The sequence below is a fragment of the Perca flavescens genome, chromosome 17 (assembly GCF_004354835.1).
Source record: "Perca flavescens isolate YP-PL-M2 chromosome 17, PFLA_1.0, whole genome shotgun sequence".
Taxonomy (NCBI): domain Eukaryota; kingdom Metazoa; phylum Chordata; class Actinopteri; order Perciformes; family Percidae; genus Perca; species Perca flavescens.
In genome coordinates this window covers 10,675,138-10,701,614 of record NC_041347.1, presented here as the reverse complement: position 1 = coordinate 10,701,614, position 26,477 = coordinate 10,675,138, and the positions used below count along the sequence as shown (strand labels likewise).

The 26,477-nt window shown below is 43.6% G+C and overlaps 1 protein-coding gene across 3 annotated transcripts; it reads left to right on the top strand.

The window, feature by feature from the left end:
* The first annotated feature begins 705 nt into the window (after positions 1-705).
* smoc2 (SPARC related modular calcium binding 2) lies at positions 706-23,397 on the top strand. 3 transcript variants are annotated; one of them, XM_028603320.1, is made up of 13 exons: positions 706-1,017; positions 6,773-6,935; positions 9,002-9,108; positions 9,325-9,424; positions 10,258-10,293; positions 12,546-12,593; positions 13,727-13,801; positions 15,458-15,665; positions 16,628-16,710; positions 20,850-20,949; positions 21,132-21,379; positions 22,616-22,653; positions 22,854-23,397. In XM_028603320.1, the coding sequence occupies exons 1-13, from the start codon at positions 943-945 to the stop codon at positions 22,875-22,877; spliced, it is 1,305 nt and encodes a 434-aa protein (XP_028459121.1). In that variant the 5' UTR covers positions 706-942; the 3' UTR covers positions 22,878-23,397. The 3 variants fall into 3 exon arrangements, with proteins under 3 accessions (XP_028459121.1, XP_028459122.1, XP_028459120.1); XM_028603321.1 differs by having other exon boundaries at positions 10,258-10,302; positions 15,458-15,644; XM_028603319.1 differs by having other exon boundaries at positions 10,258-10,302.
* Positions 23,398-26,477: the final 3,080 nt, after the last annotated feature.

Genomic DNA, 26,477 nt, shown 5'->3' with positions numbered 1-26,477 from the left:
ATATTATCAGGTGATTTTGGCGTACACTACTTTGCGTGCAATATGTGATTCAAAAGGGTCTGTTGCTAAATGATTTGCTTTCAGAACCCAACCTCCATATTGTATCGTTGTTGTTTGTGTACTGTGTTAACTTGAAGGACCGTGTGTAACTTTCTTTGGAGAATGTTATAGCTGAGAGAGAACTGAGAAAATCTATGTGTGTGTGTGTGTGTGTGTGTGTGTGTGTGTGTGTGTGTGTGTGTGTGTGTGTGTGTGTGTGTGTGTGTGTGTGTGTGCGCGCGCGCGGCAGTATGAGAGTTTGAGCGCAGACTGTTTCTTGTTCTTGCTGACCCTACCAGCAGACAGTTGCCTGTCTGATCCCCTCCTCAATTTGCCAATCGAACATCATCAAGGTCCTCTGAAAAAAAAGGATTTCTTGCTGTGGGTTTGAAGGAAATGCAAAAAAGGGTGAAAGAAAAGAATACCTGACGTGTTTGCCTCAGCTACCAGCAGCAGACGGAGTCCCTCTAAACATACACCTACCTACCTACCTACCTACCGCCTAGGGAACTGCCTGCATCCGATAAGAGATCTAGTCGACAAAATCAAGTGTGGAGGGAGGGTAACAAGTCCAATTGAAGAGAGGGAAAAAGGGAGAAGAGACCTCGAGGGAGGGGAAAAGGTCAGGGACACGGGGGGGTGGGGGGGGGAATCGAACTACCAGAATTAAGGAGAGTGTCTACACCAACGGTTTGGCAGACGAAACCAAGGAGACGAAGTGAAGTAAACCAGCAACCACCTCTCTCCAACACTCCAACATTTTTTTCGCAAGGACTACTGTGGATTTTTAAACCTTTTCGACTTCTCCCAATGACAATTTTTGTGCTTTGGTGAAGTCCAGGCAACACAGAGTAACATTTGGACGTGCGTAATTTGGAGAGTTTATTGCCACACGGCGTCAGGATGCGCGTTTGTCCGCTGCTAGTCTTCCTCTGTCTGCTGTGCGCTGGACGCGCTCAAAAGTTCTCTGCTCTCACGGTAGGAAGAGCCCCATAACTCCCAGAATATGTCTCATTCATCTTAACGTGTAAAAGAACGGTTTAAAGTGAAGGATATGCTTGTGCACTCCATGCGTAATATGTCAGCAAAAGGGACACCGTGTGGCAAATTAATTCATTTTTACGTCAGTCATGTAGCCTACTGTAGCCATGAAACCGATCTTTTTTTTAATCTCAGTAATACATAGGATTGGCATTTATCATCCTTTATGTATTTCTTGTGATCTTTTCCTCTAATTTTCAGAAATACTTACTATAATGAAAATAATACAACATTTTAAATCCATCTTAACAGCGTTATGACCCATGCCCATCTTTTTTAGATAATCTCTCTCCAAAAGAATTGAATATGTTTATATCTGCAGAAATTCAGACTGAGTTTAAGATTGATTTTAGAACTTAATAGATCCCCAAGTAGAGGTTTGCATTGGAAGAAGAGGGCTCTGTGTTCTCCATGAGTTGTGTATACTCCATGTCCCTGTGTTTTGGGGTGTCTGCACAGTGGGTCTGAGATGGCAGCGCTGATGGCTTGCCTGTGGGGAGTTCACTGGTCTCTTAGCAGCACCACTGTGCTTTGTTTTTAGTGCCTTTACCTGCATGCCAGGGTCTTGTCTGCCTCTGTCCTGCTCACTCTTGTTGGGCCAGCAGCTCTGTAGAGGCTACTCTGCCAGTGTCAGCAGGTCTGCTGCACCATGCACATGGCATTGTTTACAGCAGCAGGACAGCAGCAGCAGAGTAGTGGATCCTGTCCATTGACCTTAAACTGCACATCTATAAAGACATATGAAGGGAATGTCATGGCCAAGATCAAGTACAGGTACAGTACTAACGGAGGAATAATAGGGAGCGGAATGTGCACTGTCAGAGGCTTCAGCCCTTGATTTAGAGGTTGATGTGACAGCTGCCTCCCCCAGAACCGTTATTTATGGTCCGGGTGAGGATGCCTTAATATCCAATTGGAAACAAATGACCATGAGTCGTTAACCTGCAGGTGAAGGGTCGGAGATCCTTCCTCCCTGACGGCACTATGGAGTTGTGGAATGTTGGAGGAAGTGTTGCGCTGAGCAGATGCTCCCCCTGAATTTTTTACCATGGTCCACACATTTAGACACACACACGGTATGAGTGCAGATCATATGAATGTTTCTTTATTGAGATGGCAAGGCTAATAATATTTACCCAGCAGTTGATGCAAAGGTTACACATATACAACTGAATTTTTTCAGATATGACACAGCATCCACTGTGCTCTGGATATGACCGTAAGAATGAGAAACGTCTCTATTTCATTGCATGTTTTAGTGGTAACTGTGTCTGTGTCCTACCTCCCCACCGTGGCTCATTAGACCTTTTATTGGAATAGCACATGGAGCAGTGGACTTGTGAGTGATTGAGAGCTCATCGTATGAATGACACAGGAGAGGTTATTGTTAGTGTCAAGAATAAAATGTCTCCATGTGATATTTTGTGCATATTTGAGGTCGAACAGGCAGTTAAATATATGGGATATTTGCCCAGGTTATTCATGAGGCAGACTTTTCCATGGTTTATGGAAGTATGAAATAGTGTGTGAAAAGATGAGGGAGAATAGAACATTTGCTGCCTCTCTTTTAAACTTGGAGAAAGCAATTTTAGGATAACATATGGGCTCCATTGCCCCCTGTGCTTTTATGAAATTGTGCACCTGCTCAGAGAGGTTTTCTATCAGTGGCCTTTCACACCAGCTCTCTTTCTTTTTAACATCTTTCACACCAATTAAATGCCTTTTTCCTTTGATTGAGTTAGTAGCCTGGTTAAAGGCTGTCACTTTCTTCCCTTTCCACCATGCTGGAAACTAATGATCCCCTTTGCATCCTTGCGTCCAAGCAGGAAACTCCCGCCAAGGCCATTTAACACGTTTGCCACGGCTCTCAGCTGGGGCCCTCATTGACCCTGCAGGGCCGAGGTGTGAGGGGCCTCTCGGGGCTCTGGAAGCGGGGGCCTCCCAGCCCAGAGGGCCCTTATCAGCCGACAATGTGCACTCTGCTGGAGGCTCGCCTCCTCCTTGCTCCATTCAATCCCACAATGCTGCAGAGCCAGGGGGAGGTAATAGGATTTGATTTGTATAATGGTTGGTCTTGGAAAAAAGAAGTTTCCCTTACACTCCACCAGACTCGCCCTCTCTCGCCTGTCTCTTGTTCCTTTGCCAACCTCTTGTATTATTTGAGCAGATGCAAAAAGCATCTTCCAAGAGAGATCCCACAAAAAAAAGTCATGAAAGGAAAGAGAGCAAAATAAAGGGAAAGAAAAATAGAGAAAGTGAGAGCCAGCTGTCTGGAATTAGACAAGAAAAGCACTTGAGCAATAAATGGTTTTGAGTCACAAAATGTGTTCTGTCTTGTATGAGTCTCCTTTTATGATAAATCGGGGTGGAAGCTTATGCTGCATGTAGCTGAGGCGAAGGCCATCCATCACTCTCCACTGGTTGCTTGATGCATGATGATGGTGCCAGCTTGGAGAGGCTAGAATGAGACATCAGGGGAATGTTGGTTGCTCTGTCGCGGCCTCACCCATCCATCACCACAGGCCAAAACGCACAGAGATCTGCAGCAGACAGCTAACTAACATTAGGAGGAAGAGGTCCTCAACACAAACCCAGTCTCTGATGCTTCTTCCTCTCACTGGCTTTCACATCTTATTTGTTCTCCTCCTTCAGTTTGGCCAACTGTGACTTTGAAATAAACACATGGATGTCTTCTAGTGAGTCTGGGTGGTTGATTTCATGGGTGGCTGATTTCATGGCTAACTGTTTTTCCACGCTGTGTTTTTGGAGCTTTATCGTAAACTTGCAGGCACTTGGCGCTCTGCTGTGTGCTGTACAGTGGACATCTAGCAGGAAGCTGGGCTGCTGAATGACTCAGTTTGGGTTGTCAGTCTGCTGGCTTGCAGGGGCTGATGCTGATAATGCTGGTGTAGTGTGAGCACTGGGGTGGCCAGCGTGAGCCATGGCAAGGCTGGCGGCCCACCACCAAGCATGGCTGGACGCACTCAGACACTATCAGAGCAGTTACTGGCTTTGGAAGGTTGCAGCCTTTCCAAAAACCATCCTCAAAACAGCCTGTCACGCCTGCTGGACTTTATGTGAAGGGGTGAGCTGTGAGCGACAGAGTGGAGGGTGAGAGGAGGTCACCGCTGCAGAGGGATGTCCTAACTGGTGTGGGAGGACAGGGGTAGAGGGCAGGAGGGTACCGACGGGAGACTGTCAGTTAGATGCAATGGTGCGAACAATCCAAAAAACACAGACACTAACAAGGAGGGGCAGTGAGATGTTAGATCTCCAGTTTATACAGAGAAATGGGCAAAGAAATGAGTAGCTGTAGAAAGAGAACTAGAGTACCCCACTATTGTTCTTTAATTATTTTAACTATTCATATCAAAGTATAACAGTAGTTCTTCTAAATATCCCATTAGGTAACAGGTTCTTAGTTGATGATGTGGCATACGTTTCTAACCCATTGAGTAAATAAGCAGCAAAGTCTTCCAACCTACCCCTCTCAAATTCAGTGATACAAAGTGGCAATTTCTTCAGGGATTAAGTTCAAAGTGAAAAGAGCAAACTTAAATGGAAAATCCTCTGAAGTGTGTCAAAACAGCATAACTGTCGACCAGTGGTACCCAACCGTTACAGATTAGGGCCTTAATGTGGATGTGAAATGGATTTTGTCTCTCAGATTGTTTTATTTGAAAGTGTTTTAGTTGCTTTAAAACTAGTATCTGGGGCAAACTGGTGGCCTAGGGTTAAAGCACCAACCATGAACTCCCCAGTTCACATCCAGCCCGGGACCTTTGTTGCATGCCATTCCTACCTCTCTCTCTTTCCCATTTCCTGTCATCTTGCTTCTGTTGCTATCGAATAAAGGCATATAATATCCCCAAAATAACAATGTCAATTTTTAGATTTTCTTTCCCCCTTTTCTATTCTTTTATTATCTGATGACTCCTCAGATTTATCTTGGGACCTTTTGGGGTGTCCCAAACACCCAAGATAAATACGTAGACTACACTGTAAGTCTGCCTTGCCCAAAGTAAATGCACTACTTAATTAGTTCCCTTTAGCCACAGGAAATAGACATTATTTACCATTCATGCTCCATTATTCCCAAAGGGGGAAGAGAGATTACTTTCCATATTTCTTTTTTAAAAGCCTGTGGAGTAAGGTTTTGTAAAGAAAATATTTTTTTTGAAAAATTTCATTCAATCCAAAAGACTCGTCTTCCCTCCCTCGCGGCTCCTCTTCCGATGTGTTTGAACGGGCCTCTCCTCTCGTACCACCCCCCCCCCCAGTAAGATTTATGAGCAGGGTTGACAGAGTGGGATGTATCCCCCCCCCCAAACCCCCCTCTGGCCCAGGGCGAACCCTGCAAACCCTCTTCCAGGTGCATGCAGCCCTGCTCGTCTACATGCAGTGGGCTGCCACCAAACCTCATCTCTCACTTCATTTGTAAGATGTCAGACACAACAATTTTTTTTATTGGGGATCATCCCAACCCCTTCATGAATCTGTGTTTTTTTTCTTCTTGCTCTTTATCTTGCCATGCCCTTTCTTTTGATAATTCATTACAGATTTTTATGGCTTAGCTTTAATTGACGGCTTTGAATCTCAGCTTTTTGCCACAGATTGATAAGTGTGTGTGTATCTGGGATTGAAAGAGGGAACATTTCTGTCTGTTTGTGTGTCTGCTGTGAATAGTTGAGAGGGCATTCAGACACATTTTGGATATTCGTGCATCCACTGAAAACCAAATAAAAAATGGCCCAAAAGAAAAGAAGAAAACTGAATCATATGTACAAATATTTTTAGACAAGAGAAGACAAAGAGAGTCCAGAAAGGTATTTATCTTTGGATATGACTGACTGAAAACAGCACCTGCATAGGCATGGTTATAGAGTTTGTTTTTTTCAACCCCAGATCATTATTCCCCACGAACTGAATGAATCATGCGAACTTTATGAAAAGTCACACTGTAGCAGCACAAAGCTCCCTGACATCTCGTTTATTCAGCCACTTTATCATTCACTGTCTTTTCATTCATTGTAGCAGTCGCAGCTTGTTGCCAACCCCCCTCACCACTGCCGCCGCCCCATTGTGTGGCCTGGCGAGGGGGTTTCATACCACGGTGGCAGATACAATGGTGGCATTGACACAGGTGATCCTATGCGTTCAGCCAGGAGTCTCCGTCCTTGTTTCTTTTTTCATGGCTGAGTAAAACATCCTCAGGAGCGATTCCAGGTGAATACCCATGCAGGTGTTGGCACAGACAAAGAAAAGAGGAAGAGTCAGTCAAGTCTTCTCCAGCCCTTTAGACAAAGACAAAGCATGGCTGCACCCTGAAAGGCTTGTAGTGACACTGCCTCATAGTTGTGCGTTGCGCTGTTTATCAGCGCTTTCCAGTGTATTCATTAGAGGTGTTGCCTATGAACATTCTGGTAAAAGTTTTGAAACAGAATTAACAATTTTTTTAAGGCTTTGGTAATGGACATGGTTGCGCGACTGACTTTTTAATGTGGTAGCCTGGTTTTATAAAATGCATTTGCCCTACACAAGCTCCAACCTCTCGTCTTCATAAAGCCCTCCAGAATCACACCTGTTGTTGTGGCGTTTCAAATGTTTTGGTGCAGAGCTCATAGATTCCCCCGAAAATGACTCATTTAGCAAATGTTTTCTCTGCTTATCTCCTGCTTTCTTGCTTCTGCAGTTCCTGCGGGTGGATCAGGATAAGGAGTGCAACATGGAATGCACCGGAGCTCCCCGCAAGCCCCTGTGCGCCTCCGACGGCCGGACCTTCACATCTCGCTGCGAGTTCCTCCGAGCCAAGTGCCGTGACCCCCAGCTGGAGGTCATTCGAGGGCCATGCAAAGGTCAGGTCATGAGTCACGCTTCAGCGCCGCCTGGCGCTCTCGAATGCGCAGAGGGGGGTCACAATAGAAACTTGTGGGTTAAATTCATTTAGGCATAATTGATTCTTTGAGTGCTGGGAGGACGAGTGGGGTTGACAGTGAGAGTGTGGAGGGGGGTGGGGGTTGCTGACCACATCACACCATTTTTTTCTGATAAAGAAATGTACGTTAATTTGTCAAATTACTCAACTGAATTCGTTTTTAGTGGCAATTATTTTGTTTGTTTAAGGTTTTCATGCTTCGTTACAACAGAAATACATAACAGCATCAATTGACCAACAACTTTCTCTGTGATATGAAATGATTCTCTGAAATCAAATAATTATGCAGCGGCATTTGACATGAATTAATGGTCTCATTTTCGTAATACTAGATGTAAAGCTGTATGTATGCGACCGAGATGAAAAGCAAAAGGAGAAGGAGAGCCAATGAGGTCAGGCGGCTCACAGACTCCCTCATTGTTGGTCGTTGTTGGAAGGAAGCACCCATACACCCCAATGCTGCAGCCCACGAACCCTCTCACCCCTGCCCCACTCTATACTGCCAGTTCATCGCTCTACAGACTGGGGACAATGCCCCATTCTTACACATTACAATATTAGATCACTAATGCAGGGAGCGTGAGCGAAAAGCGTTTGCTTAAAAAGAAGGCTCATATGATGGAAAAGCATTCCACGATTTTATGCCCGTTCTGGGTCTCTATGGCAACATCTCTAAGCGGACATCTGGATGTGGCGGACAGCGCCGGGACACAGAATAGAGGATTCCAGCTAGGAAGCTGAAAGGGACGAGAGCCCATGAAAGTCGTATTGTAAGCGTCAATAACATTGGGTCTATAAGAGTTCGGACCCCCCTCTGCTTCTGGACGGCCGGGGTGAAAGACACAGCAGCAGCAGCCGAGTCAGCAGCCGAAGTAAACCAGAGGGCCGGTCTGGCCTAAAAGCACAGAGATGGGATTGTGTTTAAGGATGGTGAGACTGGCACCACATTTGTTTTCTATCACTGCGCTCAGATGATTCAAGTGTCCTGTCATTTTTTCCAGTCAGCTTTTTAGTCAGAGCCCCCTGGAGAAGGACGATGGTTTTGGGTTTTTCCAGTGGAGCTAACTTTAGAGCTCCACAACTTGCTGTTTTCATCCATCCGGAACATCCAGCGTCTTGTCCCCTCTCCTCGCCAGTGACCGTGATACACGCACACACACATACACACACATATGGTCAATCTACTGTAAACCATGCCAGCGACATGCAGCCTCCTGACCAAACTGGTAAACGTTTTTAAACTTAGCATGAGTCATTGTTTTAATGTGATTTGAACCTGCCAGCCAGTCAGGCCCTGCATGGCAACTAATGTGTCACACCAAGTTACCATCAAACCCATCGCCGCCCAACATTTCCTGAGAGTTTGCACAGCTGGTGCTGTTGGCCAGGTGAGATGAAGCAGCTGTGGAATGACAAGATGAGCCATGGCTCTGACAGAGAGATGTGAAAAGACTTAAGGTGCACATACGTGAAACGTTGCTGACCCACATTTATACTCACAACAGAGTTAAAGGACAGCTTGGGCTGAAATGAGCAGACGGTCGAGGTTTAAGAGGAGAGTAAGACAGACTCAAAGACATTAAGGAAGGGTCAGGTTTTCCCTGTGCATCAGCCCTTTTCTTGGGTGACTGGAATGTTCTACAGGAGCAGCACGAGCTGCCTCGCTCAGTAATGGCTTTACCACCAGGCACTGTGCAGGCTTGTCTGAATTGCTTCTAATAGGACCCGGGGTGTTGGTTCTATTCCCAGCCACACAAGTATCTGCCACTTCCGAAATGTCTTGAATTGTTTCCCCTCCGTCTCACCTCTTTCCTTGCATTTTTCTATCATTCTTCATCATCTGTGAGATTCAATATCTTCTGCTGGATTTAAAATTTTTTTTTTTTAAGTATGTTGGTTTCATAGTTGTGCAGCATAAGAAAATAGTTGAGCTGTGGGTTGAATCATGGGTCTCTGTGATGTGTCGTGATTTGTGGTGCTCCTCAGATACATCCAGATGTGTAGCAGAGAAGAAGTACACCGAGCAGCAGGCTAAGAAGCTCTTCCCGCAGGTCTTTGTGCCTGTATGCAACCCTGATGGCACATATAGTGAGGTAACAGAAAAACACATAAATGATACTTGTTTTGAATATGAGGCAAGGCTCTAGACTCAGGAGGCCCCAGTAGAAAAGAGTAACTCTTTCGTATCCAAGAATTCGCAAGAATTCCTTCATGAATTGAATTAACACTAACACTTTCCCTTCATTTTTCAATCTTATAGATGCCATTTCTTGTGCTGAATTTGTGTTTACATGCTGTTTTGATTACAGGTTCAGTGCCACAGTTACACCGGATACTGTTGGTGTGTCACCCCCAATGGCCGACCCATTAGTGGCTCAGCAGTGGCCAATAAAAAACCTCGATGCCAAGGTAGGTAAAACCCCAGCAAAATGTCTTATAATGTATACAGTAATGCATGTTATATTTGCAGTTCAGTGCACTTGTACTGGCATCTCATTTGTTAATAATAACCCAATTTATGACAGAAAATTCAAATAGTCGGCCGACTTGTACTAGAATGCAGTTTCTGTAATTTTGTGAAGCCATGAAGATAAATCAAATTCAACACAGCAAAGCATGACATTCTGTGTTTGCGGGGGGTGTAATCTTCAGTCCTGTGGGAAAGTGGTCAGTGACTGGACTGTGGGTTTGAGGGCCACCCGAGGACTGAGCGTTGCTCAAGGCTTGGTGCTGCCTGTGTAAATAAGCCGAGTAAAAAATCCGTGCTGCAGAGTTGAGCAACAAAGTTAAACTGTAAGGAATGTAAGTGTTCTCAGAGGATGGCGTCTGCCAAACAATCAAATAACCAATGCCACATGTCGTCCCTGTGCGTCTCTGTGGGGCTGCCTCGGAAGTCGCTGCTGTCTCAATAGTGAAAAAGCTCCAGTAGTAGCAGCAGTAGTTGTATTGTAACTGCCAGCTGCTTAATCATAGCTGTGTACATGAAGTCTAAAATGTCATAAAATACATCTCCATCGACATGCAGTGATTGGAGCAACTTCAAATAAATTAATAACATTTGAAAATTAAAAAGACAGAAAAGAGTTTCACGCTGTGGTTCAGTCCTTACTTAAGTCTAGGGGCTGTTCATTCAAAGACTCTGGCCAATTCTTGAAGTAGATTAAGATTTATACATTTTATTATTATTAAGGTTAACATGAAAAAGCTGCAATGGTGAATTTTAATTAAATGTTGCTTTGCAGGTTCAAAACACGAGAGAGCTACTACAAGAGAGCCAGGTAAAGCAGGTGAGACTTTAATTCAAGAAAAATTAATTCTCAGAGGCACATTGACTCCTTTCGTGTTTGTCCATGTGTGTACCTATCTAAGCATGCATGTACATGTGAGTGTGTATTCATTTGTATCTCTGTCTGTTTGCCTGCATCTGTGTTGGAGATGTGCAGGGTGGGTCACCTGTTAAGGCTTGCCTTTTTAATATTTTGTCAATTTGAGAGAGTGCGAGCAGCCTGAAGGCTGATATAAAAGCAGTCTGTTGAGTAAGGAGAGAGGCTGTGGTGTGCTTTAATGCACACCGCCAGCAGCTACAGCACCTATAACTGTCTGCTGTCCTTAACCAGGCAGCCAAACCAGAGGGCTGCCAGAATGGAGGAAAACTGACTTATCATTCTTCTTCTCTAACTTGATCTCGCTTTTTTTCAGCATCAGTGTCATAAGATACAAGGAAATGTTCACACTTTATCCTCCACCCTACTTTCACTCTCTCATCAGTCTCTCATCAACATCTACCCTCTTCCAGATATAGAACCACTGAGTTCCCCTCCGGCTCTGCTGCAGATACTGTATATCTTGCTCTCATCTTGTAAGAGATGATTTGTTTAACTGATGTGATTTGAAGGCTCACTAAGAGAAAGTGTAATTTGGGTTGATTCCGATCGTTTGTGTGTGTGTGTGTGTGTGTGTGTGTGTGTGTGTGTGTGTGTGTGTGTGTGTGTGTGTGTGTGTGTGTGTGTGTGTGTGTGTGTGTGTGTGTGTGTGTGTGTGCGCGTGTGTGTGTGTGTGCGTGTGTGCGTGCGTGCATCCTCTTGTGTTTGTCAAATTGGTTATTCCTGTCAGTGTGACATTTACGTCTGCGCCTCTTGCTCTGTAAACAGTCTTGGGTATAGTGTCTGTCTGAACCCGGCCAACTCATTACACATAGATCAAGTGGGAATGCAAAATTTGAGAGAGGAGGAGGGATGGTGGGAGAGGGAAAGAGGGAGGAAAGGAGGTGGAGGGGGGCGGGGGGTTGTGGTTCAATCTGAACTGGTTGGATAAACAGGGTGGTGAAAAGCAGAATAAACTGTAGATTTGTGGTGTGCCAGCACTGAAAATAGCAGTGATTGCATCAATATTTTGATTCAGCAGAAGCCCATCAGTACTGTACCTTAGCAGTCCACAGCAGCCTTTGCTGCTCTTTTATTATCAGAATACTGGTAATGTTAAACACCAAATGCTTTAGCATTTCTGGTGCTTGACAAATTCATTCACATGTTGGAATCATATGCAGCTGACGACTGACAAACAGCAGTTAAACTAATGCCTTATGACCACAAATAGCGTGGGGGTTTCCTGGCAGATGCTAAAAGAGGTGTTACAGTCATGTAAAAGGCCGCAAAGTAAAGATCGGTCATTAGTGGTTTATCATAAATCCGAATCATAAATACACTTTTTGAAATGGCATTTCCATCCGTTAAGTGAGCAGAGTAATAAAATGTCTGCCTCAGTCAGTCACACAAACTGACTGTATGTATTTTTATCCACCAGACATGCTTGAGAAGCAAGATGGCATAACAAATTTGCAATAAATGTAAAATCTTGATATAGCAGTAAATTCATTGTTAAAGAAAAGAAGTTAAAGCTTAATCCCTGTTTGTGGAGGTGCCGTGACTCATGCATTGACAGAGCTTTACTTAGAGCAGAATGACTGACCTATACTGAGGTTAACCACACCTTCAGCCGTGGTTTTACCCTAAGCGGCTCGAGACCTCCATCCCCCACCCCCCCCACCACCACCACAAATCAAACAAACAGAGTCCAAACAAACACCAAGCTTGATTCTCCCACTTTTAAATGGTCGTCTCAGACTTGGCTACTGTATTCTTCACCTCTTGTATCTCTCCCACCTTCACACAGCTCTCATAACTCAAATGCAGGCAATGGAAGGATGGAGAAGAACAGCAGGGACAACTGGTCCTCAACTTCTCCTCATCCATTTTAACTGACCTCAATCTGTCCTCCAAAGCATAATCATCCCTCGTTGCATGACGTGAAACCATGGGAATATATGACCACTATACTCTCCTCTCTTACTGTCTTACTCTCAACACACACACACCACACCCCTCTCTCTTTCTCATTCTCCTCACCTCTACTTCTGCCTCCATACTTCTTAGCCGGGCAACGTGCAAATCTCATGTAGTTAAGTGTTCTCTAATCTATCTTACTCTCGTAATTGTAGTCTCCTTGCAAATATTCTCCATTCTAAATGCAGATGAGACCGGCCTAGTGGTGGATCCACAGCCTGCTGGCGATGAAGAAGGTGAGCTCTTATACGTCAGACTGTGAGTAAAAAATGTTTGATGCCACGCCTGTGTTTACTGAGACGCCACCGACTGACTCAAAAGAATCGCCTCAAAAAATCCTTAAAAGGGAAATGGAGCCTGGACATGAGGCAGTTACAGCATCATGCTTCAAAAAGGTCATTGGGGAAAATGTGATAGTGAAACACTTTTAAATAGTTACGATTGCAAGATTTGATTAAAGATGAAGGAAAACTAAAAGGGCAATTGTACCGTGACTTGTGTTTTTTGCTCTTAAACTTCCATAAGCTAATGGTCATACCAGATCAAGTAAGCCAGCAACAGAGCTTAAGAATGTCCCTTTTAATTTGTAGAAGATGAATGTGTCATTTCGTCAGAAGTAAATTTTTACTAATTCACTCAAGTACTGTACTTAAGTACAATTTTGAAGTACTTGTACTACTTCTACTTTTAAGCTGATTAATACTTCTACTCCACTACATCTTGGAGGCAAATAATGTACTTTTTTATCTGACTGTTCTAGTTACTGGTTAATTTACATAGATGAAAATACCCAACCCATATAAAGTATATAGTTAATGTCAGCTCCAGTTCGACCAGCTGCAACATTAAAATGCTACTAATGCAATAAAATAGTACATAGCAACATAAATGTCTGAAAGGAGTAAATCTGCTTTTACTTTTGATACTTTAAGTATGTTGCTGCTAATTCAGCTGTGCTCTATTTTTGTTATTTTTATATTATCCTTTTAAACTCCAAATGGCAGACAAAACAACTTCCTGCATTTCTGCTGTAGTTCAATAAAGATAACCCTTCACTGTGAATCACATTTTGCAAAGTTGTATTTGAGCACTTTTATCAGCCTTTTACACTGTGAAAGAAGTTTTATGATTTCATGTTAATGTGATTATTCAATAAGACAGTAGGAGACTCATAGTTATAGTTTACTTACCTCTCTTTTTCCTGTCATATTCAATTAACTTTCCACCTCCACTCCCGCAGTTTGAGATACGATAACCTTGAAGTGCATTTTTCAGCCTGTGAGTTTTGGAACCACCAGCTTTGGCTCAGATGATAAACGAGTGTGTTTTCGATTGAAGCTAATAAAGCTGTCTTGGTGATTTCTTTCAGACATCATTTCCCAGTTCCCCACTCTGTGGACGGAGCAGGTTCGCAGCCGACAGAACAATAGAACCAGAGCACCATGTGAGTTTCAAAGACCACTTTTTCTTTAACAACGGCGAACGGGTGTTTGCAAACCTCAACTGAAAGCATGCTCTGTGTTTTTCCTACTTGTGTGAGCAATCGTAGCTTGAGGTTGTTCCTGTCTTTTGAGGACAGATGGTGGCTTGGGAAACCAATACATCTTTGGTGTTGGAGTGCGTCAGGCTATAAAGATCTGCTTCTCTGTGGTTATTCGCAACTCAGCTTATCTGTAATTATCAGCACATGGCACACACACAGGATCTCGTATTCTTCTGGCTGGTCCGTTCTGGTCGCCCTCTTACACACATGCACGTTTATCTTATTGAACAGATCAGCTGCCTCTTTGCTCTTTGGGGAAAAATGTTGCTTTCTGCATAAAACAATGCAATTTTGAGGCCTGCCAAGATGAAAACCCTGTGTGCATGTGTGCATTTGCGTGTGAATCCCATTATCATAATTTACAACCAATAAAAAAAAAAAAGCCTGAGAAATGCAGCATTGATGGTTTTGATTACCATGTGCTCTTTGGGGTATTTGGGTGGAAAAAAAACACCCGCCCCAACAAAGGGAACCCATACGGAGGAAGTGGAGCAAAGAGAGTCGGTTGAGAAAGCGGGGAGGCATTTCATTTGGTCTCTTTTGTGTGGGTAAAGATCTTTAATGAAAATAAACAAAGAAAAGGGATATCCATAATCCCGCAGTAGCTTCCGAGCCTTGAGGCAAGCAGCGAAGAGAGGGAGAGATTGGTGATGAAAGCCCTCATGGCCAGAAGAGCTCTACTTTCATCCCTGAGTTTAATGCTCAAATCTCTGTTGGAGAGCTGCACGGCAGAGACGAGGCTGCTGCACAGAAACAAGTCTGATTAGATCCTGCTGAGGCTCTGCAAAACCCCATCGAAGCCGCTGCATTCTCTGTACGTAAGGAGAAAAGAAAAGATCATGAAGCATTGCATTTTCCCCTGGAATTTTGAACATGTAAACATATAGATCCCTGGTACTTTACAGTACCCTGCAGTAGTGTGTCGGTGTGTGAAGGCGAAGGCCCGTCTGACCACTGTTCTGCTTTTGTCTTGTCTGTTTCTCTCTCTGTCACACACAGAGGGCAGTTGAGTGTCCAAATATTTACTTAACTTGGGGCATAGGGAGCTGTACTTAGTCATTAGCCTGTTAATGTCCGTAAACAGTGCCACGGGGGGCTGATATAACAGTCTACACACACTGTCTCCGAGCACTCGTCCTCCACCCTTTTGTCTTCTCCTCCTTCTCTTCTACAAAGATGTCTTAGCAATGCTTAGTCAGAGAGCACTGCATGCATTTGGCCTTTAAATAGAAGTTAATTCAAACATATTGTATGTTGTATAAATCCAAAATATGTTAGCCAGATCTGATAAGGAGTGACTTTTATTCTTAACTTCAAACAAACTCTTCTTCACGTCAAGTGTGTGTGTCTGGTGTGTGTATTTGCCAAGTCACACAACCTAGACCACCTAGGTGAATGCTGTCTTTATGGGGTGTGTGTGTGTGTGTGTGCGTGTGTGTGTGTGTGTGTGTGTGTGTGTGTGTGTGTGTGTGTGTGTGTGTGTGTGTGTGTGTGTGTGTGTGTGTGTGTGTCCACGCCTACACTGATTCCTGTATGACCTCTGGCCCCTCTTTACAGCCTCATCCTGTGACCAGGAGCAGCAGTCTGCCCAGGAAGAGGCGAAGCAGCACAAGAACGATGCTGTAATCGTACCAGACTGTGCCCATGGAGGACTGTACAAGCCAGTCCAATGCCACCCCTCCACCGGCTACTGCTGGTGTGTGCTGGTGGACACGGGACGGCCCATACCTGGGACTTCCACCAGGTGGGAGAGACCGCACCTATGGTACTTTCACCCTAATTTACACGAATTCTTGGAATTTATTGCTCGGTTCTTTGTGGCAAACAAGCCAGACAGTTGTAACAAATAGCAGGTAAGTAATTATTAGCCACACGAACACAGTAGAGTGGCCAATTGATATAAAAGCTGACCAACTGGATTACCGTGCTTCATACCTTTTGTTGGCAAATGTCTTCTGCACTTAAGAGAGCATTATTGAGCTTTATCTATTATGGAGGTCTAACAATCATGCAACTGTTCTCTATTTAGAAGAAATTGTAAGAAATAAAGCAACAAAAAAATGTCTCTATTTGAGAGAAATGCACATACAGTAAGTCTGCCAAAAGCAGACAGATAAACATCTCCATTGCTAATGAGACAGAGTGACTCAGTGGTCTGCTGAGAGGCAGGTCAGAGGTCCGTCAGGCTGGCAGAGTGGGGCACTGGTACCCTCTTATTGAGCAGCGAGGGTGGGTATCAGATTAACAAGGCTTCAGGCAGAGTGCCAGACAGCACATTAGCACACATATGGAAGCGTAGATTTTCCCCCTTTCTCTCTCCTTGTCCCAGGCCAGCTTTTGGCCCAGTCGCACAGCACCAATCGGGGCTCTGCCGTCTCGCCAAGGGAGGCCGTGAAAGCTTCCTTGTGTCCCACGCTCCCTGTCTGCCTCGCTCCCTCTATTTCTCTTTCTCACCCACCCTCCCCCTTTCTGTCCTCATACCAGCCCCAAATCCCTTCCCCTCTTTTTGGATGTGATTCACAGCCTCTGGTTTGCCACAAAACAATTATTTGAATCCCTGAGATTTAACTGTACGTGGGTAATTGGAAAACATGGGATTCCTCTCTGATTTTACAATGAGGATAGCATTACTGTAATCAACAATCCCTTTAATCCATTTCAATTTGTCAATTTCTGAATGCCGCGGTTGAATTACCATTTTCTGATATGGCAAATTCTCTGTCACAGGTATGAACAGCCAAAGTGCGATGGCAATGCCAGGGCCCACCCGACTAAACCTAAGGACCATTATAGAAGCAGACATCTCCAGGGTAAGTCTCTAAAGACTGGTCTCTGTTTTTCCTCTCTGTTCAGACCACATGGGGAAGTTCTTCAGCAGTCGGCCTCCAACTGCTGCCGCGCTTTCAAGGTTGTGATAGCAGTGCGTGTGTGTGTGTGTTTGTTGACATCATTAGCACTGTTGGCCAAGGAAATGCTTGATAAAGAGTTGAGGATTGCCAGATACCGCCCTGCACTGGTCAATAAGCAAGAAGACAGAGACGGATCGGGGGGAGGATTAGTCTTCAACTGACATGGGAGATGGAGGATAGTGGGATGATAGCGCGGAGGAGAAACAGCAGGCAGGAGAGGTAGAGATAATGGATAATAGGATGCCATTGGCAGGTAGTGATAAAAAGACTGACAACAGTGTAGATAACTAAATTGAGGGTGGGAGAGGAGTTTGGTGGTGGTGGTCATGGGGTGAGCTTAGGTACAGGTGAGCTTGTTTGTTGTGTTAGATAGATATTTATTTGTTAATCATGACTTTCCACTTTAAAACTGCAGAATTTAAATTTTGATATATATGATATATATTTGAGTGGTATTTACAAATGGATGGGACTAAAAACGGATGAAATGATCATGTGTCACATTATTTTGAGTAAGATTTTGAGAAAGGTTGCCTGGTCATGTATAGCAGGCTGTTTTCGTAGGAGTCCCTTCCTCCAAGAAAAATGACAGAATCAGTCTTTTCAGCAAATGCCAAAAAAACAACAACATATGGCTACACTCAAGTGACAAAGGAGAAGTTTGGGGTGGTTGGATTGGTCAACAAATCATCAGACTTTGACATGACTACTGTTTGTTTCCCATGTCCTACCAACAGTCCATATTGGTTTCTCTTAACCGTGACCATCATCTGAACCAAGTATTTATTTTAACCTAAACCACGATATTTCTCTAATCCCCCCTATAAACCTAACCATAGTGGTATCAGATCAGTTTTTGAAGGCGCTGACAAGGTAGGTTGTCCTGCCAATATGGGGTGTCAGATCATCTTATGTGTGATTTTGGAGGGCAATTACAAACTATGTATTTTGTTGTTTAATTTGGAGGACTTGTTTGAGATGACTGACATGGCTCTCACAGTTAGGAAGGCTGTCTGGATTCCTGTTTTCCCAAAGAATTAAATAAATCCGGTTGTTTTAGAACTAGGAGATTTATTGATGTGTTATTGATTCTGTGATATGAATCTAGACATTTTACCATAGTTCTGCACAGACAATTTTACAATGCAGTAGATGGAGTGCACTCCCCTTTGTTTTCATCACATTTATCACATCAGTTATTGCATGACTTGACAGCCTCATAAATCCAATGATAGGCAAAGTAGAGTTGTAGCTTTCTGGTCCTGCATACAACCAAATCACAGTTTAAAGCTGAACGGTGCTTGGCAAATTTACTTTTTTCTGGTGGTTTGGTCAACATCTTAATAATCCTCCAGCAAATGAACAGAGCTGCCACTGTTCCTGTCCCATCCACAACTATTTATGTAACCGTGTGCCAGGCCAGAGCTGTGCTCTCTGCTCGCAGGTGCTGCATTTAGCAGCAGAGCAGCACTCTGTCTCAGCCCCGGCATCGAGGACGCTTATACAGTGTGTATTAAACAGTGGGATAGACAGTAACAGATGAATGCTCCTGAGACCAACAAATGTTACTCATCTTTGCCAGTGGCACTGGTGGTGTATATTATTGCTAAGCTATTGAGCAGGAATAATTACAGTGTGTAACTGCGGAAAGTGTGAAGTGGGGATGGGGTGGAGAACAGCCACAACTGTCCCATGAGAAAGACCTCAAGCCTAACCAAACACCTCCTAAACACATAGTGGTAAAACAGAAAACAATGTACTTATTCAAACATGCAATCGTCTCAAACAGACCCTCACACGAGTACACAGACTTCATTTTATACGTGTCAAAAAAAAACTGCACCGTATCAGCCAGGTCTCCCATTATAAAATACACCAGGACACAGTCAAAAAACACAGCATCTTGTTTTCTTTATGAGCAATTGCGTCAACGGCAGTAAACCGCGTTACTGTATGAACCAGGGATAATTATAAATGTTGCCTTCACATTGCTGCAGCCCATTTGCTGTTGAAGCGCTGGTGTTGAAAGGTTTATGGGGCGAGATGCGAGAAAGGAGAACTTTGCCCTGAAAGGGGCAGGAGAGGAAAGCGGAGTATTTGGCTAGCTTTCTCCCCAGAGCGGGATCATGGGATAGCATTGGGGCAGCCATTGGGAGCTGTGGCTGTGAGTGCTGACAGGGCACTGCCCCATGTGGCTTCATAGAAAAACACTGCTTCTTATTGACAGTAGCACACAGGCACACACATGCAAACATGCACTTACTGGCCAACTTTTTACAGGCAGCCGATATATATGGAGGCATATGAATAGTGGTGTGGATCTAAGCTTTTCAGCAAGAACAAAATGTAATCATTTTGAGGCTTTCTCAACTTGATTCCGTTCTGCATCTGTCAAACTTGTGCATTACATAATTATAATCATTATGGAATAAGACAGCAGTCATTGACTGCTGTAGCCATGAACTGAACGGAAAACGGTCAGACTCAATTTCCTTTGAATGACAGCAGAAACATTTGTGTCCTGCCCCCCAGCTTAATGGTGTCCAGACAGACAGAAGCTGATCTGTCCCGTCCCCGCAAGTAAAACCTCTGCTCCCAAGAGGAAGGGACTGGAGCCATACCTGATGGCTTCCCATTTGAATGAAGTGCAGACATGCTCAGATTCCTGCAGCATTACGGAGAGGACATGTGCTCTCGCTGAAAAACACTCAGCCTCAAACAAGTTCAACTGCATCCCACAAATCTCTCTTTAGCCAAAAGCCAGATAAAAAACACTTTGCCTTCTGAGGGTGCAATTGTATGACTGTCTAGACAAATTTACCACAAGAGCTGCACAAGGCACCAGTTGGACCATTAACAGGTGGGTCAGATATTTTACTGGGCTATGGCCAGGGACGGCCTACTAAAACTTAAGTGCAAGTCTGTTCAGCATGTAAAGTAGACAGTGGAACAGTTTGGACATGTGAATGTTTCAACCCTTGGCCCTGTGAGGGCTGCTATAGCCCTGCGCTACTTGGGAAAGGTGTAGTGGAGGCTGGGTACTGGGTGTTTACGCCGATGTTGGTCGCCACCTGTTAGAGAGGAGCAAAGCATGCTATTATCTCCAACACAGGAGAATCTGGCCCCGCAGGCCTGGGCCATAAAAAGAGTAGCAAACTGTGGAGAATTTCTCCTTCTCCACAGGCAGAATAGCAGAGGGAAGCCGGACTGTGAGAAAGCAGAGAAGCTTTAGGAGAGGAATCCAGGAATCTCTCAGGCCTGCGTAGCCTTCAGCTCTTCCAGAACAGCCTTGGCCTACTCACTTTTAAAACTATATGGCCAAAGACAATTACTATCATTAGGGTCATTCCACTCCAGTTGTCCCTCATTTAAATATTTTTTCTGTCATTCTGCGTGTAATAATGCTTCCCTGTACCGTTTTACCGGTTTATGGGCTAATTATATAATTCTCTTCTCTGGTTGACATTTCAAATAGTGATCCCTGAAGATCAGGTGTTGAGTTGTGTCTTTGGATGCATACCTTTTAAATCAGACATCCCTCAGAAGAAATCCTAAGTAACAGTGTGTCTGTCAGGACTATATTTGGTCCCCTTGATGTCTTAGATGAGTCTCAGGTGCTGTATGGAGCCTCTTGTCCATACATACAATATTCAGTTACATATTCTTGCTCCAGCTGTCAAAACCACTCAGGGGCCTCCAGCATGATTGGCAGGTACCCTCTTCCTCCTCCAGATGAGGGGAGGTCTGATACTTTATGAGAGGGAGTAAAAGACAACTGTGAGAGTCTTGTTTGGTTATATGTTCCTCCTCTGCCATCTTTATGTGCTGTTCACGTTAAAACTATGCTGAATGTTAGATGACGTCCCTCCCCAAACATTTATTAGGCCACCTATTACGGCAGCATTCCACGTTGTTGTAATGCTGTAGACTGGGGGATCATTTTTCTGTGTTCGCTGACATATACGTACACCTACTCCCATATGAACTGCATAATACATGCTCGCACACACTCATTCAGATGTCTGTGGTTTATTTTCCAGGCTGTCCCGGGGCAAAGAAAACAGAGTTTCTGACAAGTGTTCTTGACGCGCTGTCAACAGACATGGTGCACGCCGTCACAGATCCAGCATCCGCCGGAAGGTATGACATTCGGAAGTGAATTTGTTCATCTTACAATTATTGCTGAACATCAATAGGTTCAGTCATTTACCAAAAAGGCACAAAAGTATTTCGTGATTTTACTCCAATGACATTAATTGTTTTAGACAGTTGAAGGGATGGAGGGACGATTGTTAGCTCACAAACTGATATCTGTCATTTAGGATGGCCGAGCCCGACCCCAGCCACACCCTGGAGGAGAGGGTGGTCCACTGGTATTTTAGTCAGCTGGACAAAAACTCCAGCGGGGACATTGGAAAGAAGGAGATCAAGCCTTTCAAACGCTTTCTGCGCAAGAAATCAAAGCCAAAGAAGTGTGTAAAGAAGTTTGTGGAGTACTGCGACATTAGCAACGACAAGGCGCTGTCTCTGCAGGAGCTGATGGGTTGCCTCGGGGTGACCAAAGAAGAGGGTAAGCTGAACAACACAACCAAATGTCTAAATGTGTTCTCCTGCACCAAATCAGTCTTCTAACTTGCATATTGGTGGATAAAATATAATGATAATGGCAGTAGGTTTGGGTACCGAAAAACCCGGCATCGGTTCCCATACGACCAGCATCTACTAGAGTGGATGGCAACGCAGATTTCGGTGCCTTATTTCTTAAACTTCACTTAAATGCCTGCGCTTCCCTCTGGTGGTCCGAAACAGCCTTTACAGGCAACTGAAGCATAATTGGCAGCAGGTTAGCCTACCGTTAGCTAGAAGCTGCTTTAAACACAGTTAAAGCTTGAAGCTAAACGGTCTAAACTGTGGCTGTATTTAACTCAAAATGATTCTAACACCGGGACGTGAAAGAGTCTGCAGCTAAAGACACCGTATAGCCCATGGATATATAATAAGCTGCACTTTTCAAGATACCATGGCCACTGCCGCAGTCGGAGAAACAACACCTTCATGGTTCAGGCACTGTTTAGGCACCAGCACCGTTTTAAAAGTATCGTTTTAGCACTGGTATCGGAAAAAAAACAATATCCAACCCTACATGGTAGTCAGATGGTAAATTAGTATCAGCGCTACATGATTTTTAATAATTGATCGTTCACTAACACCCTCCCCCAAACAGCAAATGTCCAATCACAGTTTAGCAACTATAACTAGGCATGGGCAAGCTTTGGATTTGTCCACATGCTGAAGCAGCGCACATGGGGCTGTAGGAAGTCTGATAAAAGTTTGATGTTTGTACAGGAGCAAAGTGTAAGGAAAGGATTTTGCATCATTGTAGCACTGAATTAGCATGATATAATTTATGTAGCCATCAAATGCATTTTTAAAACCCCTTTGTAGGTTTTTCATTTAGCCAGAAACACTGAAAAGTCCAGAAAGTCTTTAACCAACTGATGGAACTAATTGTAATAATATAGCTCATAAAAATTTGCTAGTAACTTCTATCACTTGAGCTGTAAAAATTGGTTGCGGAATAGACACGAGAAGCCTGCTCTTGTCTAAATACGGTATGTTTTGAATCAAAGACCCATTGTTTGAAAACAATTTAAGAATTTTGAGTGGTAAATCTTCCTCTGGTATCATTGTGACAGCATGACAAGTGTAGCAACACTAAGGGTTAATATTCCTTTATGGAGGGACTGACTTGCATTATTCTGCATATTTTGATTGTTGAGGTTTATATGAGTTTTTTGTCTCACAGGGGCCAAACCAGTAGAGGGTTTATCTTCCAGTAAACTAGTAAGTAAACCACTCATCCCATACCAGTGGAAAAATGTATATAAGAGAAATTGGTGTCACATCTACTGACTGTAATATTGTTTAATTTCTGTTAGCGGTGACCGAGTCAGGAATATACAGTCATTAAAAAAACTTCAGCTTAAGTGCAAAGAAACAAGAACATGTGTCAAACTGATATCACTTTAATTTCTTCTCCTCAGAATCCCTCGAAGAAGCAAGGCTAAGCCAACATCTGAGATTTCCCCTCCCACAAGGAGAATCTGCCCTTACCAATCGGCAATAATGGAAACCATAGTATTTGCACTTTGTACTTTAAAAAAAAATAATGTAAATTCACTTTGTAGAAATAAGGTATTTAAACAGACTGCTGAATCTGTGAATGATGTAGTTAGCTTTTTATGTCCTGACAAACAAAACTTATTTAACACATACAATGTATGTGTCCTTTGTGTGTCTAAAAATTATACTTTTCAGAGTTGTACAAGTTTTCATTTTTGATGTTGCATTTTGTGCTCCTTTCCCCCAGTGTACTTTTCTTCTCACGTCGATGATGGTAATGTGGATATATGAATAGTTTGCTACAATAACTTAGACCATGCCATCTCTCATGTACTGACCTATAGCATCTCTTATCGTGCTTTGTACAGCAGTTTGCAAGAATGTTTTAAACATACATCATAAAAAAAAAGTCCTACATGTTCACATATATTCATGTTTATTAGAAATAAAGAACTCTTTAATACATTGTGTTCTCTGTGGGTCTGCCAGTCTTAATGTGTCAAAGGCTAATTGGGACAGCAAGTTCTTTTGTTTCTCTCTAATCCAATTAGTTGTCCATATTTTCCTTCTCGTTATATAAATCTTGTAATGTCTTTGCCGTTTAGTGTTTTCTTGCTGTGTCTTTCATAAAACACCTTGTTGACACAGTCTTTATGAGCCAAGTATTAGTCATACATAGCAAAGGTTGTGTATCATCCCATTTTCAGACAGCTTGCCAATTCCCCTGAGGCAACATTTTAGAATTGAAAAAAATGGATAGCAAAACGTAGACTGAAGACAGATAAATGGACAAATCTTGGCTGTGCGTGTAGTATGAGTGCCCATTAAAAGGGCGTTATATGAGCCAGTGCGTATGTGTGTGAACGTGCATATGCATAATGTGTACTTACATGTATACAGTAAACATACACTTAAACAGTGAGATCTGAATGGATTCTTTCTTTAAGAACAATGTTCGGCTATGGACACTGTACATTGTTTCTGCCTGATTATGTTGGGGCTACTAAGTGGTGGTAAGCTGTGGCTTTTCACACAGAAAGTCCCCTATAGGGCTTAGCAACTGACCTCAGACTGACCTGCTCAGTCAGGCATAGCCTCTAATTTATGATTAACACATCAGTCTCCTTTCTGTGATATAAGCCTGCCCAATGGTCTGGTTTTAACACCCCAGGGGAACACAGCGGAGAAGTTATGACTCTCTGCTCTAAAACGGTGGATTAGAGATGGATAACCTATGGCCTTCTTAAGCACTTTCTCCACCCACAGCAAAGAACAAGTTAAATCTGAAGCAACAAGTGCTATGCAGGAGGGATATACAGGTTTTTATCCCATAGAAAAAAAACAGCTCATAAGTATACTGTTACCAAGCCTTTATATGCATCTAAATCCATTTGGTGTTCCAACAACATCTCTTAATTATAAATTCACAATTCAGCTCCCATCTTTTTGCAACATCCCTAATTTCCACACATGTTCCTGGACTAAATCCCCCTGAAGGTGATGTTAGCACCATGCCCAGAATAACATTTGCTTTTCCCAAACAGCCATGCAATCTGTTACATTAATGTGGCTGTGCTGGTTACAGGTGTTGCAGCGCAGAAGCTACACCTTACTGCTGCTCTCCTCGTCCAACAAACTCATCAACCTTCACCTAAACCTCTAGCCAGCCGCTCAACTGCTCCAACCTCCACCCCAACACAATGCTAAACCCTTGTCATGTGTGATTTCTACTCCCCTGGGCTGAGATGCACGTAAACACCTTTTACGATTTGGCTGGATGTCAAGGCATGGTTTTCCGAATATGTTCCCCTGATGGCTTGGACTCTTGCCTGAACTGATGGAGTAGCTGAAGAAAAGCATCCAAACCTTTTGGCCCGGTTACCAGGACTGTCTCATGATTGGCGAGCCTCCCCCTCTCCTGCTCCTCAGTCCTGCGTCCTCACTTCACTCACACATGCACAAACACACTACCTGAGCACAGAGATACCATTGAGCGGGATTTGTGGGCACAGTTTGTGTGCTTTAATGGGCAAGAGGAGGCACCCGATCTCACCACTGGCAGGCCCCGTGGGTTGTAGACTCATGAAGAAATTACTGTCAAAAGCCATCAGGGCTTTAACAGCCTCCGGCCCAGCCGCGGCTTCCCCCTGGCCCTCTGAGGGCCTCTGGTCTGTGGGTAAACAGCATGAGGACGGCCTGCACCCTGAGACCCTCTCTCACTCTCTTACTGCTTCCCCTGGTGTGGCCAAAACACCCCAGCAGCTCAGCCAGCACCACAGGACACCACCGGCCATAACACTCAAGAAAATGAATTGCTAGAGGAGGTGTGACTTTTTTAATGTACCACATGCAAAAGTAAAACAAGGGGTGTTAAGTGTTGCACTCACACAATGAGCCTTTTCACGAACTTTATCTCTCTCTCAAAATTATATATTTATATATTATATTATATTATTATTTGTTATGGGCAGTCTTGTATAAAGTACTTGAAAGCAATACTTGCTTAAAAAGTACAAGTATCTTACCAGAAAATGACTTTGGTAGCTTAAAAAGTACAAGTATCTTACCAGAAAATGACTTTGGTAGAAGTTAAAGTCTCCTTTTAGAATAATACTTTATATTTACTGTACTTAAGTATCAAAAGTCATTTTCTGAAATCAAATGTACTTAAGTATTAAAAGTAAAAGTAAAAAAAAACAAATTATGAACTTCATGGCCAAAGGTGTGTATTATTATTTATTACATTTATATAATGCTTTATCATAGACACTCAAAGCACATTTGGGGGAGGGGGGGTGGGGACTGCTCTCTAACACCACTATTGTGTAGCACCCACCTGGGTGATGCACGGCAGCCATACAACACCTTACGATGCCAGACGCCAGAACACTCACCACACATCAGCTAACTTGCATATTGCATCAGTTAGGGAGGGGGAGGGGAACATATTTTTAGTGGTGGGGGAAACCTGAGAACCCAGAGAAAACCCACGCAGACACGTGGAGAACATGCAAACTCCACACAGAAAGGCCTGGATTTGAACCCAGAACCTTCTTGCTGTGAGGCCACAGCACTAACCACTGGGCCACCATGCTGCCCTATGATAATGTTATCTACATCACCACTGTCGTCGAGGTGGTCATCGTCTGTTACCATGGCGGCAGAGCCTGCAGCAGGTGCTTGGCAACAAACTGGCTTTTTTCCAGTGTAACAAATTTGTTCTGGAAAATGTAGTGGAGTAAAAGTACACATTTTATTTAGGAAATGTAGTGGAGTAAAAGTAAAAGTTTGAGGAAATAAAAATAACGAAGGACAGTAGGCTACAGATACATGAAAATTCTACTTAAGTACAGTAGCGAAGAATTTGTATTTAGTTACATTACAACACTGGTTATGGGTAGTCAATAGTTTGATGTTTTTGGAAATATGCATATTTGCTTTCTTGTCTGCGGTTAGATGAAAAGATTGAGACCACTGACATGCCTGTACAATAAATATAGCCTAAGGCTACAGTCATCTGTCAATTAGCTTAGCATAAAGACTAG

Excerpts from the sequence above, each read along its gene's own strand:
- smoc2 (XM_028603319.1), top strand. The coding sequence starts at position 943 with ATGCGCGTTTGTCCGCTGCTAGTCTTCCTCTGTCTGCTGTGCGCTGGA. Across the intron at positions 20,950-21,131 it reads GATCCAGCATCCGCCGGAAG|GATGGCCGAGCCCGACCCCA; the intron begins GTATGACATTCG and ends TCTGTCATTTAG. Across the intron at positions 21,380-22,615 it reads CGGGGTGACCAAAGAAGAGG|GGGCCAAACCAGTAGAGGGT; the intron begins GTAAGCTGAACA and ends TTTGTCTCACAG.